The sequence below is a fragment of the Haliaeetus leucocephalus genome, unplaced genomic scaffold (genome assembly GCF_000737465.1).
Source record: "Haliaeetus leucocephalus isolate CR32 unplaced genomic scaffold, Haliaeetus_leucocephalus-4.0 Scaffold450, whole genome shotgun sequence".
Classification (NCBI taxonomy): Eukaryota; Metazoa; Chordata; class Aves; order Accipitriformes; family Accipitridae; genus Haliaeetus; species Haliaeetus leucocephalus.
In genome coordinates, this window is record NW_010972886.1 from 5566964 (window position 1) to 5581963 (window position 15000).

A 15000-nucleotide genomic window follows, 5' to 3' on the forward strand; every position below is an offset into this window, starting at 1 on the left:
TCTCAGTAGTAACAGCATCAGCTCTAGCTGTGAAAAATAAATTCTTTCTTTTCAGTCCTTGTTAGATCTGTTGAAACAATTAATATTTATGATAGCATTTGTTACTTTTCTGTGCAATGAGGAAATACCAGTATTTTAATGCTGTGGTTATATTAAAACGCATACTGCAGGAAGATAAAGTTGAGTTGCAGAAGATCGTCCTAAAAGTTGTATAACTAAAAATGCGTAAGGCAGGTGTGGATTCAGGGCAGAATACTATACATAAGAATTGGTGAACTTGAAGCATTTCTTCTGATTCATATCCAGACTTTGGAAATCTGTTGCTCTAAGGCTTTTTTTGCTTTACTTTGGGGTTTTCTTCAGTTCATTTAATAAAGACAATTGTATTAAAACCTACTAACTCTTATAAAATAGACCAGTTAAAAATGTATTAAGAACATAACAATTGCTTGTTGTTTTTTTTTCTTTTCTTCTTTCCTGCTAGAGTGTTAGAAAGAATTGGGGCCAGAGCTCTGGTGGCACATGTCAGGACATTTGCAGATTTCTTGGTGTATGAATTCTCTACCTCTGCAGGAGGCCAGCAGCTCAATAAGTGTATTGAGATTCTCAATGACATGGTGTGGAAATACAACATTGTAACACTGGATAGGTTGATATTGTGTTTGGTAAGTATTGCCTTAGAAGATAAGGCACCAGTTCTTCACACAGTCTGCTTTCTGAGTCACTTTTGTAGGAGCAATCTTTTTAAAAATGCATTGGTTTTAAATAGTGACTATTTGCTAACCCAATAATCAAGTAAAATAATAAATTACTTCTGTAAGCAATGTAAAACTCAGTGTCTTACAGTTCACTGAACCTTCAGGGGAAACTTTTCTTGGTTATTTAATGGCAACCATTGAATTGGTGTTATTAAATGTTGTTATTAGTGCTTTGGGTCTCTGATCTCAGAGCTATGCAATTATTTCTGCAGCCTGAAGAGGTAGAAGGGATGTGGCATGCCATGATTCAGAAGCAAATGAAAAATATTGTACCCATTAGAGTATGCTTTCTTTGCTTAGAATTCAACCTGTTTCATCAGAAAAGTTAGAGAGAAATGGCATTCTCTGTCTTTCCAGGTTATCCTACAAAATAAAGCAGAACTCACCTAGAGAGAATTAAATTTTCCTTCAGTAATTATCCTTTACTTATATTTTAAAATCTCATCTTAATGTAAAGCTGGTTGTTTGAATTTTAGTTTGGTTTTCAAACTGAAATCCAAACATGTCAGAGTGGCCAGAAGTTTGAAGCAATCTTAACTTCATTATCATCACTTGGTTATTTTCAATAAGAGAACTGACAGCTAAAAGAGAGCTAGAATTCTTGGAGGACATGCTGTCACTGGGGAGTTTGTAAGGCTTTCTGCCAATGGAATAAAAAATGTGATGCGTACTTTTCACAGGAGGTGATTGAACCTGCCTCTGTTCTGTGTCTTCACTTGAAAAAATAGAGTTGAAAGACGATGTGCTCAGTGTGTATTTGTGTGCAGATGTACCTAATGTGCAGCCAAATCTGCTAGCCAATGTTTAGGGGTTATAAAGCAGACAGTAGTGTCAACTGTAATTCCATGTTTTCTGATCGTTTTTGTTTCAGGCTATGCGTAGTCATGAAGGAAATGAAGCTCAAGTCTGTTACTTCATAATTCAGTTACTCTTACTCAAGCCTAACGATTTCAGAAACAGAGTGAGTGATTTTGTGAAGGAGAATTCTCCGGAGCACTGGCTGCAGAATGACTGGCATACTAAGCATATGAGTTATCACAAGGTATCAAAGCTAATAAAATTCTTTTATTGTAATACTTTCTGTGGAGTAGTTATCAGCCAGAGAGTCTTTTGTCCTGTAAATGACAGGACAGCTCTGTCAATTTTTGGAGTTACTTAGTAAGTAATTTATTTGAACTAGTATAAGAAAAATTAATCACTATATTTATGTAATAACGTTAAAATTATAATGCAGTGATATTCAAAGATAGAAGCAGCTGAAGAGTTGGTTGGAGATTCATTCCTGCTCATCTAAATCCCATCATTTTAAAATCTTGGTTTTACTGAAACGCATTTAGAACAGTTTTTGTGCATCAGAGAGAAGGTATTTCCTTCTAGTGTTCTATGACTATAACAATAGTTAAACCTATGCTTTCTCCTAATTATTAAAGCTTCTTCCACCTCCTTTGTGGCAAGAACATGATGTCCTATTATGTTAGGGAAAAGAATTGCTGAGATTTTAGTGCTGCTGTAAACATAGTGGTGTCTGCTGGCTAGAAAAGGATGTACCAATGGAGTGTTCTGTCAAATGATAAATCAACACTGAGATTAAATAGATACAAGCAAACTCTCATGTAGCTAAACACATACAACCTAGTTCTGATCCAGAAGCTATTTGGTCTGTATTAGCACTCTGCTTTGGCCATACAGTGTCTTTTAACAGTGCCTAATAGCATAAGGGTAGCAGGGAAGCAAATTGTATTAGCTTGGGAAGTGCTCTGACATGGCTGCACAGATACTAGACCCAATCTGCAATATAGACATTTCAGTCACAGGTAAAACACTATAAGCTCAACCTTCAGCTGTACTCATCTGGTATTTGAGTACACTCTGGTTCTTTCCCAGGGAGTTATTACATGCATATTATGTCTAGTGTTCTGATGCAGTATATGATGCAGAAACTTTCAGTAGTGCTGATTTTTCCCTAGGTTTTCTCTTAAAATACTTGACAAGGGGCACATAAGTGCTAGCTGCTTTCAGCTTTGCCTTGGGATGCTTAATGTTCTCTTACGCCCATTTAGAGTGGTGGTGAAACTTTGTTTTGTTTTGTTTTTTTTCTGAAGAAGTTGTTATCTACTAGTCTAATAAGTAAATAATTTCACTCAGAGTTGAATTTTCTTCAGTAAGCTTTACAGTGAAATCAGCTCACTGCATTCATATCTGATAATGATGGTTATGAAGTGTCTTTTTAAAGCAATGTAGATGCTGAATATTTAATGCACTGCTTTTAAGGAAAGAGCTTTTGATTTTGTTGGATTTCTTTCCCTCCAGAAATATCCTGAAAAGCTGTATTTTGAAGGCTTGGCAGAACAAGTCAATCCCCCAGTTCAGATCCAACCCCAGTACCTACCAATTTATTTTGGAAATGTATGCCTGCGCTTTCTGCCAGTGTTTGACATTGTAATCCATAGATTTCTGGAATTGCTTCCAGTGTCCAAATCACTAGAAACTTTATTGGATCATCTGGGAGGTTTATACAAATTCCATGGTAAGTTGTCTGTGAATACAGTTTTATTCCTGTTGCAATCATTCTATTCTCCTTCATCTCCTTCGTTCATAATTTTCATCTACTAGCACAGCAGTGTTTTAATCCTTCCCTATTCTGTAAGCCCTGTGTACATTTCCACAGAGAGGTACAATCCCTATTTAGTGAACTTCAGTTTACTAACAGTGAACTTGCTTTTATTCAGGGAGCTCTTGCTAATTCATGTTTCCTTCACACCTTTCCCTTTCGTTCCCTTCTAGTAGTAACTACTTGGACCTGTGTCCTAACAATGCAGTTCCTCCATCTATCCTTGTTTAAGATTCAAATAACTTAACCTGATTTTTTTTAACACTTTTTTAACAGCACTTTTATAATAAGGTTTTGTATAGATGTCATTGCTATGTTATGCCCAGACAATTTACAATATTCTTTCTTTACTGTGACTTCATACCTGGATTCTTCCTATTTAATACCTTTTATATGAAGAGATGATTTAGACAGTTTACTTACAAATGTATTAGTATTATCATTAATATATGAACTGTTAGTAATAGTGACTTTCTTTGCTCGATTTCTACCATTCTGCACACATGTTAAAGTACAGCTTTAATACATACAGCTTGGTCTTGTAGAGCTCTTGATTTTAATTTCCTGTTCGCCACCATAAACATAATAGTGATGCTAGGAAGTTATTTCTGGGTTTTGTTGTTTTCCTTTTCTTCTTGGCAGACCGTCCAGTGACTTACCTGTACAACACTCTTCACTATTATGAGGGGCATCTCAGAGAACGCACAAACCTCAAGAGAAAACTTGTTCATGCCATAATTGGCTCTCTCAAGGATAATCGCCCACTAGGCTGGTGTCTAAGTGACACTTATCTCAAATGTGCTATGAATGCCCGAGAAGAAAATCCATGGTTTCCTGATGACACTTACTATTGCAAGCTCATTGGAAGACTAGTAGACAATATCCTTCTTAAAGTTTGCATTAAGTAAGCTGTGCCAATGTCTTATAGCTTCACTTCATCAAAATATAAAGTTCAATTTCTGTCTATCCTGATATGAAATAAAGCTCGGAGTCTTTATTTAGCTGCATATATCAGTCTAAATTCATATTAGATTACTTCAATGTACTTTTTTTTTAATTATTATTCTACACAGGGACTGTGCTGCCCTAGTAAAAACATCTTGAAAAATATGGTGAAAACAAAGTACAGTCTTTCTATAAATACTTCACTGTTTAATGCATCACTTATAAATACAAATACTCATATTTATGCATTCTGAATTGAATTCTAATTGCTACATAAAATCAGCTTGATACAAAGCATGAGTATTTTAAAAAAAGTGTAGAAAATGAGGTTACTTTTTTCTAATGCTGTTATCAATATTACTAAAAATAACATATCATAAGCAGTGCCAGATTTAAGATAGTATATAACTAGCTGTGTCTAGTTGAAGGTCGGTATATATGCTGTTAGCAACTGCTGAGAATCTCTTTTTTAGGAGGGAAAAACTAGAAGTTATATTTTTAATGCAAACCTACATTTTCTTAATTGCTGCCTTTTATTAGTTTTTACAGTTATGACTACAGCTGATTTAAATTTCTATGGAAATAGCTGGTGAACCCATGCAGCTATGTTTTTAGAGAACAGCACTAGTGGAATCTCCCTGGATATTCTGGGTCAACTTTCTGGGTCACCTTTATGGAAGTTGACCAATTTTCTGGATGTTATGTGTCTTCCTTTATTCCTCTTCTCGAACTCGCCTTTCTTTTATGTGTAACTTGAAAGAAGTTTATTAGGTCTCTCTAAAGAAAGCTAAAATTATATAAAACCCTTCTTTTATGCAAATGTTAACAATGTGTTCAGAGATCTTTTCTATATGTAGCTCAAATAAGTTAGTCTTGGTTGGGAAAGTAGAATATTTTCAGAGACTAAGCAGGTGCTCATTTTGCATAAACTGTCACCCTAGAAATCTGCTAGAAGATCACATACTGAAGCAAATTAATGCTTTCAGATTATGCAGAGTAGAAAATTCTTGTTATTTTCATATTCTTGTCTTGGAAGCAGATGGTAAATGAGATGGTTAGTGTTGGTTTGTTCTACCTCTTAATCGGGGAAATTTATCCTCTGCGTGACCTTGTGTGTGTAGTGTGTTTATAGCTATGTATTCATGCAGTCCTTCAGTGATTGAGCGTCATGGCCTTATATTCATACTTTTGTCCATATGTCTTATTTTTATGAAATGCCGTTGTTTTATTTGTTCTCAGTAACTTACCTTTCAATTCAATTCAACTTAGTATGTGTGGTGTGTATATATATTTTTAAGCAGTGTGCTGCTTACACTAGTCTGTGTTGGGGCAGCTTTTTTTTCCTTAATCACTGTCACCTATGGCAGGCAAATCACCCGGTCCATTTCCAAATTGTGACTGGAGATTCAATGAGTTCCCTAACCCAGCTGCCCATGCCCTCCATGTTACCTGTGTTGAGCTCATGGCTCTGGCTGTTCCGGGGAAGGATGTGGGCAATGCGCTACTGAATGTTGTGCTGAAGAGGTACGTTGGCTCTCTGAAACTGTTTTCTACAATATATAATACATAATTAGAGATTGCTAAGGTAGTCTGTGGTACTCATTTTCTTAGGTTTTTATAATTTTTTCATTAATTATAAATACTTGAAATTTTATAGATAAAGGGCAAACAAAGCTATAGGGATCACGCAGAAAAGTCGTGTTATATTTCTGTGCTGTAGTGGATTGTGTGTGCTTCAGGAACAGTTGATTCAGCATGATCCCCTTAAAAGGCAGAAGGATGACCCTGCACAGGCAAAGAACTTATCCAGTGGGTTCAGTGCTAGAGAGGCTGGAAAAAGTCTGGCGTTCTTCCAGCTGTGCTGGGAGGAGGACATTTTATCAGTTAATATCACAGGATCTTTGAACACAAAGAAAGGGGCAGGAAGCATTGTCAGGACTGAATCCTCCTGATGCTAATGTAAAATCAGAGGTACTTTGAAACAAGTGGTATGCCAAGGCTAGCCTTTTGTCATGATGCATTAAGTTTGACCCATAGCTGTCTCTTGCTCACCCACTGTGAAAAGAACTGAAGTGAAAGCAAGAACCTAGTATTCTTGCAGCGATTCACATGTCATCTTGGAGCAAGGATAAACTGAAATGATTGGTTTTCAGCCTCATTCAGCTTAGTAATGTATTATTGTTAGCTCTGTTTGGGGCACATGGAAGAGTCAATAAAACCTATTTGTTAGGAAAAACAGTGTGATAACAGCCTTTGAAGCTACTAACACAAAATCATGCCTGCACAAAGTTTTGCAAGCAGCATCACAATGGCATTTATACTGTCTGTTGGCTCTTCTAAATACCTGTATGTGTGTAGTTCTCTCAACTTGAGAAATATTCTTTGCCTAAGTATACCTTGTCTTTAGGTGCACCAGAAGCACAAATTGCAATTGTGAATTTCAGAGCTTCAGTTTTCTTTTTCTCTGTCTCTAGTCAGCCCCTGGTGCCAAGAGAGAATATCACAGCTTGGATGAATGCGATTGGACTAATAATCACAGCCTTACCAGTGAGTCAATATCTTATATTTTAAAATAAAAAAAATCTCTTCTTCCATGTAAGGTTTATCATCTTTCTAGAGTATGTTGTGAAAGCTTCTGCAGTTTGCAGTGTGATAGCCAACATCTGTAGATTCCACAGAGAGCTATTCAGATTCTACTTGTATGTTTGAGAAACGTCTGCTCCTCCAGCATGGAAAAAACGACCAGGTTTTCTGTCTGTCTTTTTATGTTTTGAGGCTAGGGTGAAAAGAAGTAAATCACTCCTATATACAAACATAGATAAATGTCACATGTGTAGTATTAATTGAGAACTGGAACTATGAAATAAGAAGGTCTGTAAGGATTCTGATGCAAATCTAATTTCCTATTAAAGCTTGCACTTGCATATCCTGTATCTCTTAAACCATATAAGTGACATACGCCTACAACTGCAAAAGCAAATGTATGCAGTATTAGAGTTTGTGTATCAGTAGAACCTTTGATCTTCTGAATATAATGACTGTTGTAACCTGACCAGGACTGCCTGAATAATTTTGATCTTGCTTACCTGTTGCTTGTGTGTGCAACAGATAGCCTTCCTTTCGCTTCTTTTCCCCAACAAAATGGTTCCTTTTCTTGGAAGAAAGCCAACATGGATTTAATCCTTATTATTTTTATAAAGCTTCTTATGCTTCCTGTTCCCTCTCCTTGCATCTTCATCTATATTCTTTGACTTTTCTACCGTTTTTTGTTTCCTGTTTCCTTCTTGGATTTTTGGTCTGTTTGTGCCAGAAAACTCAGAAAACTCTCAGTCTCCTTCCATTAAGGCTTTTTGCTTCTGCTCTGCTTCTCTGGAGACCTTTGTATTGGCTGACTAAATAATTAAATTCATGAAATACGTCTTGACAATGCCAAACCCTCAAGCGTGCCATATCCACTAACATGGATGCTTTCTGTATTGTGCTGCTTAATTTTCATGTTTGTCAGACAGGGTTGTAAACTACTATGTAGTCAAAACCTTTTTAGAAATGCAATAATAGTAGAAATAGTTGAGGAAGCATTGTCTTACATGGTGTTCTTTTCAGAAGCAATTCTGACTTTTTTATTTTTTCTAGGAGCCATACTGGATTGTTCTCCATGATCGCATTGTAAGCGTTATCAACAGTCCCAGCCTGACATCAGAGACAGAGTGGGTTGGTTACCCATTCCAGCTGTTTGATTTCACAGCATGTCACCAGTCTTATTCCGAGATGAGTTGTAGCTACACTTTGGCTTTGGCACATGCTGTCTGGCATCATTCTAGCATTGGACAGCTTTCTCTCATTCCTAAGTAGGTGTAAAGATATTTGATGATTTAATTTGTCTTTTAAATTCCATGCATATTTTAAATAACAAAGCTGTGCCTGTAGCACTTAGACCAGCAAATATGTACAGGGGAGCTCCAAAACTCGCCAGATAGATCACAACTTTTTTTCCAGCTCCCTCTTCTGGTGACTTGACACTTGTTATCTGTAAGCTTCGGGGCTTTTGTCTAGATTGTGACTGCCTTTAATGAGACATTTTTTATCTTGGTTAGCTTTCATGCTTTTATTCATTTACATTTTTCTTAAACCATTGACTGTAGCATATTCCTAAAGCATCAACTGTAATCAGTAAATGTATCCTTAATTCTAGCAAGTACCCTCTACTGCATGTTGAGATGCTTTGCTAACTGAAGGATGTGGTAGTGGTCCACTTAATCATTAAAGCAAGGAAAAAATACCACTGCATTACAAAATTGATTAGACTTTCCTCAGTGCCATGTTAATGAGAGAACTAACAGACTTGACTTACTAAGTCTTAAAATATTGAACAAAAATGAAAGTGGTATGATGTATTCCTCTCAGTTAAACCTGAACCTTGATTTAAGGTTAGTGTTAAAACGTCAGAGGACAGCTTTTTGACTGTGTGTAGCGTTCTGCTGAGCTTAGAATCGTTGCCTGTTCTAGTCCAGTAATAATAGCTGGAAATGTTCTAGCACTTCACTGGAATAACTAATATTTAAGTAACTAATATTTGCAGACCTACACTGTATTTTCTGAAATGAAGGCCACAATCTGTGAGAGAGAATGTGATGTTTTGGCTAGAATTTGGGGTAGGAGAAAGAAGGAAAAAAAAAAAAAATCCAGTTGAAGCAGTGTCTTGAAATACTACAGGTTCCTCACAGAAGTATTGATACCCATAGTGAAAACAGAGTTCCAGTTACTCTACGTTTACCACCTTGTTGGTCCTTTTCTACAACGGTTCCAGCAAGAGAGGACACGATGCATGATAGAGGTAAAGTGTAGCTCTTGGTCTAATTTATACAGTAAATATTATTTTAACTTTGCTATTATATTACAAAGCAGAATCTGATAGAGATCTTTGGGAAACATTCAGAATTAAATTCTATACAAATTAAATAGTATTTTCAAAGATCTGAGTTGCTGAGTTGGTATTCAGCTACCCAGTTAACTGTCAGCTTGGTTCAGGACAAAACACTTAGCTCCTTTTTTTTTTTTTTTAAACAAACAAACAAACAAACAAACAAAAACCAAAACCAAAAAAAAGAAATGCAACCTCCAAAATAGCAAGCAATACGTGCTTTCTTTGGCTTTCAAGCTGCATGCAAAATATGTATCAGATTTGCTGCCTGTTTTAAAAGCTTCTGTGCAGGGGAAGGAAGCATGCAAGAGCTGAATTGTGAGGATGGAGGAGCGCAAGCTGTTTCTTACCTTCATCTCAATGTGGATAAGGGTAGGGGAGGAGGCAAGAGATGGAGCTGACCAATAGGCAGATGAGCTGAAAAACGCAGGTAGCAGAGACCTTTTTAGAAATAAGAGCTTAATTTCGGAGTCCAAAGTCTTTAAAGATCTGTGCTGTCAGTATATATACACTAAGTCTCTATGTCAAGTATGCATCTTGTCTCCCTCTAGAGTCTGACCGACATAACATACAGATCTGCTACCACTACTCATTACTTTTTCATCCCCAGTTACCAATGTCTGTGCTGGGGACTTCACTCTTAACTTTCTCAGGTCCCCATTAGTTCCTGAGCTGCAACTCTCCCCACCCTAACCCCCTGCCCCCAGTTCTTTCTAAAATACTTAGTTTGCATACATTGTCCTGTGAAGAAGTCAAAAACTGTAGGGATGCATACACAGTGGGAGAAGAGTTTTGTAACTTTTGTTCCCAAGTTTTTGGATATATCATGAACACAGGATACTGTAAGAAACTGTATCAGGTAGTTAAATAATCATATGGCAGTGTTTCTGTATATTTGTTTACATATTTCCTTCAGTTTTACCTCTGAGTTACGGCCTTTTCTGGTTCTTTTTAAGTATACTTTGGAATTATGAAACAAAACCTACATATATAATTCTTTAGTAATACCTTTTTTTTTTTTTTTTTTGGTCTTAAAGCTACAATAGATGTAACTCCATAAAGCAGTGCTTAAGTAAAAGTACTGAAGAGCAACAGAAAGTACTGTTTAGGCATGGAGCAGTATCATTTTATAGATTTTGGTATAATACTATAAATTGCTAGTAAGTATTGCTTTGACTGGTTTCTTCCTTCTTCTGTCAGGAAGCAAATTTTCTCTGTGCCTGCATTCTCTGTATTGAACCAAAAACATAAGAAAAGTTAAAAAGCTGTCATCTTCCCATGCTTTTAACATTCCCATACCACTCCTTTTTCTTTGCAAGGAGTTGATTTCAGTGTGAGGAAATCGTGAGGAGTTGCTACCGTCAGAGTATGCAGCAACTATCATGTGACTTAAATGACCAAGCACAAAGTTCAGGTTTCACATTGCCATCTTTAAACGGTCCTAGGCACACATATGTCTGCACACAGCACTTCCTTAATAAGTATATTAAAACACTGTAGTTGTAAACTCTTTGTAGAGAATGCTTGAACCATTAAAATGCACTGTATGCATTTGCTGAAGACCTTGCTGGAGTCTATATACAAGCTGAATGCAATAAACTGTAGTATCTTCTCTCCAGAAGACTCAAATCTTGTGCTAAACTTTTCCTAGTTATTTACTAAGGTCTACTTTTGCAAATTTTGTAGGCACTTACTCAAACCATAGCGCAGTCAATGATGTTTAAGCACTGATTATGTAGCATGTACCAAAATACCATCATTGGGCTCGCTGGAAGTTAACTTGGGAAAATGGGATAATTTAGTTAAGCATAATGGGATAAGCTAGACCTGCCCATTTGCCCTTGTAAGAAAGTAAATAGTTAGGAATCACAGATACTTAAAAAGTAGTACATATATTTATTACACTGTTTAACTGTATTTCTACGCTAAAGCATTTTAAAACCTGTGTTCATTTGGGGTGCTTTTTGTGTCTGTGGAAACAGATTGGAGTGGCATTTTATGAAATGCTCCTGAATGCAGATCGGTACAGCTCACACCTGAACTACATGGATCCTATATGTGACTTCTTGTATCATATGAAGTATATGTTTACAGGTGACAGTGTGAAAGACCAAGTAAGTAAACAGTAGATATTGATACTTCGGTTATCTTTCTTCCCATATAGCAATTTAATCTTTTTATGAATTATTTTCATAGGTAGCAGTACAACAAAATGCCTAACAGTTGTCTAGTGTCTGTGTGCAAACTAGGAAGTTGGTGCACTTCTACACATTTAAAAGTTTTAGATGCAGAAGAGTACGTATCTCAGATTTCATGATTAATTTCTGTAGTCTGAAATTTAAGATATAGTTTGAGGGTGCTTTAAGTACTATTATTAAAGCAATCACTAAAAAATAAAGCTGTTGGATGTTTCATAGCTTTTCCTCATTTCAACCTATACCTTTTAAGTTTTTACCTGATTTCTGATTCATTAATATAACTTGACATGTGATGAAAGCAAGAATGCATCCATGTTCAGTGACAAATCGTTCACCCGACTTAAGTTTAGTTTATAACAGTATGTACTTTTAAAACTGTCAGTTGTGTGAATTGTTTTGCAAAGCTTTCATGTACAACTGTTACACCAGGGAGGATTTTTTTCAAGGTTAGTTATCAGAAGAGGTCCAAAAGTTAACATGGTAAATAAAATATTAACATAAATACCACTATTTACTATATCTTTTTCCTTTATTTGTTGTGCTAATGTGATGTTTGTGTACAGTAGTGACATATGTCAAAATACTCCTGTTTTACCCATCTTTTTTTTTTTTTTAACAGGTTGAGAAGATAATTTGTAATCTAAGACCAGCTTTGAAACTGCGGTTACGCTTCATAACACACATCAGCAAAATGGAACCAGCTGCTGTTCCACAACAACCTCTCAATAATGGGTCACCAGCACAACAGCCTAGCCAAGTGCCTGTTAATGTTGCTTTGCCAGTAACACAGTGAAATGAAGTGTTCGGTTGGCCTTGATGTGAAGGCTTCCTTCTGTTACTGATCAAGGTGAAACATCATCTGATCTGAAATCTGATATGCTGTATGAAAGGAAGGAGAACCATGTACAGATTTCTGCTTCGTTTTCTTTTGCATAATGAAGCTGTATAACTCTATGCCACAGTCTTCTTACCTGTTTATATCAGACACTAGATGAGGTATATGTTGCCTTTCTCTGAAAGCACTGAGTAAAGATTCTTTACAAGCAAATACATGGATTTCTGAAGAGTTTACAATATCCTGCTCCCTATACTCGTTTGAGTCACCTGGATTTTTCCTTTCTTTCTGTCTGTGATATGAAAGGACACTCAATGTATGTAGTGTAGTAGAAAATGGCCTTTTTAAATTTAGGTTCCGCGTTATTAAAAATTTCTATTCTTTTTGTCCAACAGAAGAATTTAAATTCTTTTTGTCTTTTGGGCAGACAAGTTAAGCCCTTACACAGAAATGCTCCTAGACAGAGATTGCATCAATTGTATTGAGTTAATTATAACATCTTTCCAAAGACTAAGAATGAGCCTTTGAAAATATTTGTAAATTTTGTATGTACAGTTTACATTCAACACATGAGCAGTGGGTTTGATCTAGCACCAATTATGAGACTGTTAGATTACTACCCAGAGGCTGTCTCTAATGAATCTATTGGAAGTCTGCATATTCAGTTCAAGCTGTGCTGGTTCATATTTTATCTTTCTGATTTGGGAAATGGTATAGTTTTTATTAAGTAAGTCACATGAATTTTATTGATATCTTACTATATTTTAGATTTGTATAATATTTTACCTTGGTTTATGTGTACTGTGTTCAGCAGGCTTTGATAACAGAATTGAAAGGCTCAGTGTTTTGTAAATACTCATCTTGTTTGACAAATGTTTTTAATTAAAAAAAAACACTTTAAAAGACTGTATTAGTATTGTTAAGCTTGTTTATTTTCCATACTATTTACCTTAAAAATAAAAATTGACCATAGCAAGTATACTTACATGTCCCAAGTTCTCTATCAGCTTTACAATAATGTCATTTTTAACCTCTTACAAACGGAGTCCAGATTAGTAAGGTCAGGTCTGATTTATATCTCTCTGTAAAAAATTAACAGTTATGAAAAGGAGTTGTTGATTGAATGGGTGGAAGATTTTTTGTCTGTTTGTTTCTGAAGGACAGCAAACCTAGATTGCTGGAAACTGCTGTCATTTGTACTTGGATCCTAAATTCTGCCAAGTGTAATTTGAGTAACAGAGAACTGTGACTGCTCTTCAGTGAATTTGTAGTCTGACAGAAAAACATATTTGCCTATCGTATACTGTTATGTTTCGTTTAAAAGGTCTTGTATTCCATTCTAGAGTCAGGTGACTCTAATACCATTGGGCTCGATTTTGATAACAAGATGAATATAGTTGGTCTCCAAAAATCCAGTGGACCTTTACAGACCTTTCCATAGGATTTCTGGGGCAGACCTGCAAAGCAAAATTCTGGTCGTGTGTTTGCAGACTTCCGTCAGCAGTAAAACTGTGTTAAGACTTCTTCTCTTCCTAAACAGTTTTTGGAGCCCATGAAACGGCTATTCTGCATGCATGTTCTAACTGAGCTAATGCTAACACCACAGGCATCTTTCTGAATTGTCTTATTTCATATTGAAATAGTTTTGATGCTTGATGTGGAACCCAGAGTGTCCCTTTTAATATTTAAACTAGCACCTGTTTTCAGTCACTGGGATTTCACAGATAGTATCAGGGAAGTTGGATAACTCTTCAGAAGGAAATCATGAGAGCTGTTGGAATTCTTTAAAGCTTTGTGTGTTTTCAGTTTTGCTTTGGTTTTTTCCTTTCTCTTGAAGGTCTGGAAAATTAAATTCTTTAGTGTTATGGCAGGCGACAGTGGTGTACAGAAACAGCTCCCTCATTCAGCTTTGTGTCTTTACAACACGTGCATTTATGTTAAGAGGCTGACTGCAATGCACTGGCCTGGTGCTATGTGGTGGTGATTGCCACAGCTGGGCTGGCACTAGCAAATCATTGAAAAACTTGTGTTTCATCAATACTGGACTACATTTGAACTTTTGACTTAGAGCTTAAAGACTGTATATCCCAGTAACAGTGCTACAAATCAGGACCCTGAGCCCTTGGTTACCTAGTAGAATTAGTGATTTACATGGTTTACATATTATGAAATGCAAAGGGAAGACTCCTCTTCCTCTGAGCGTGCACACTCATTCTCTGCAAAACTCACCAGGTTTCTGAAGGCGCTAAACCCTCACTAGTTGGAATAAGGTGTCTCTTCTGCTAAAACCTACACTTGGCGTCTTCAGCAGTACAGGTCTAAAAATTAATTCTTAACAATGCTTTCTCTGAGTTAAATAACTTACCCTTTCAAACCCAGCTAACCAAATTCACTTTCTAAAGTACTAGCACAGCAAGACAAAATTCCAGTGTAATTTCAGACATACATTTGTAATTGATTATGACTGTCATATGGCTGGTTTATAAAATTCAAAAAACTGCATTTGGCCCTCTGCTGGAACTTGTAGCAGTTGTGAGTAGTGAAGGGAAACTTAAGTCTGAAGTTTTGGTTTTGGCTTTTGGGTTTTTTGTATTCCAAATTACAGGTAGCCAGTATGGAATGGATACAGTAGTTCCAGGCTTCCACCACCTCATCTGACATTTATATTTATTTAGTAAGATTTGAACAGTCTATTATAATATGGCTGGCTCAGTCAACAGATGGCTAGAAAA

At 36.3% G+C, this 15000-nt stretch overlaps 1 protein-coding gene across 8 annotated transcripts in view; it reads left to right on the forward strand.

Annotated features, from left to right (window-relative positions):
• The window catches only part of MED23 (mediator complex subunit 23), a 40053-nt gene extending 26943 nt beyond the window's left edge, over positions 1-13110 (forward strand). For 3 of the 8 annotated variants that reach the window (XM_010574694.1, XM_010574695.1, XM_010574698.1), the window contains 10 exons: positions 485-665; positions 1630-1800; positions 3069-3285; positions 4012-4248; positions 5673-5838; positions 6789-6861; positions 7948-8162; positions 9028-9148; positions 11218-11349; positions 12053-13109. In XM_010574694.1, coding sequence (XP_010572996.1) covers positions 485-665; positions 1630-1800; positions 3069-3285; positions 4012-4248; positions 5673-5838; positions 6789-6861; positions 7948-8162; positions 9028-9148; positions 11218-11349; positions 12053-12226 — 1687 coding nt within the window. In that variant the 3' untranslated portion in view covers positions 12227-13109. Of the gene's footprint in view, positions 1-484; positions 666-1629; positions 1801-3068; positions 3286-4011; positions 4274-5672; positions 5839-6788; positions 6862-7947; positions 8163-9027; positions 9149-11217; positions 11350-12052 lie in introns of those variants that run through there. The other 5 variants (XM_010574693.1, XM_010574697.1, XM_010574696.1 and 2 more) reach the window with 5 other exon arrangements.
• The last annotated feature ends 1890 nt before the right edge of the window (positions 13111-15000 follow it).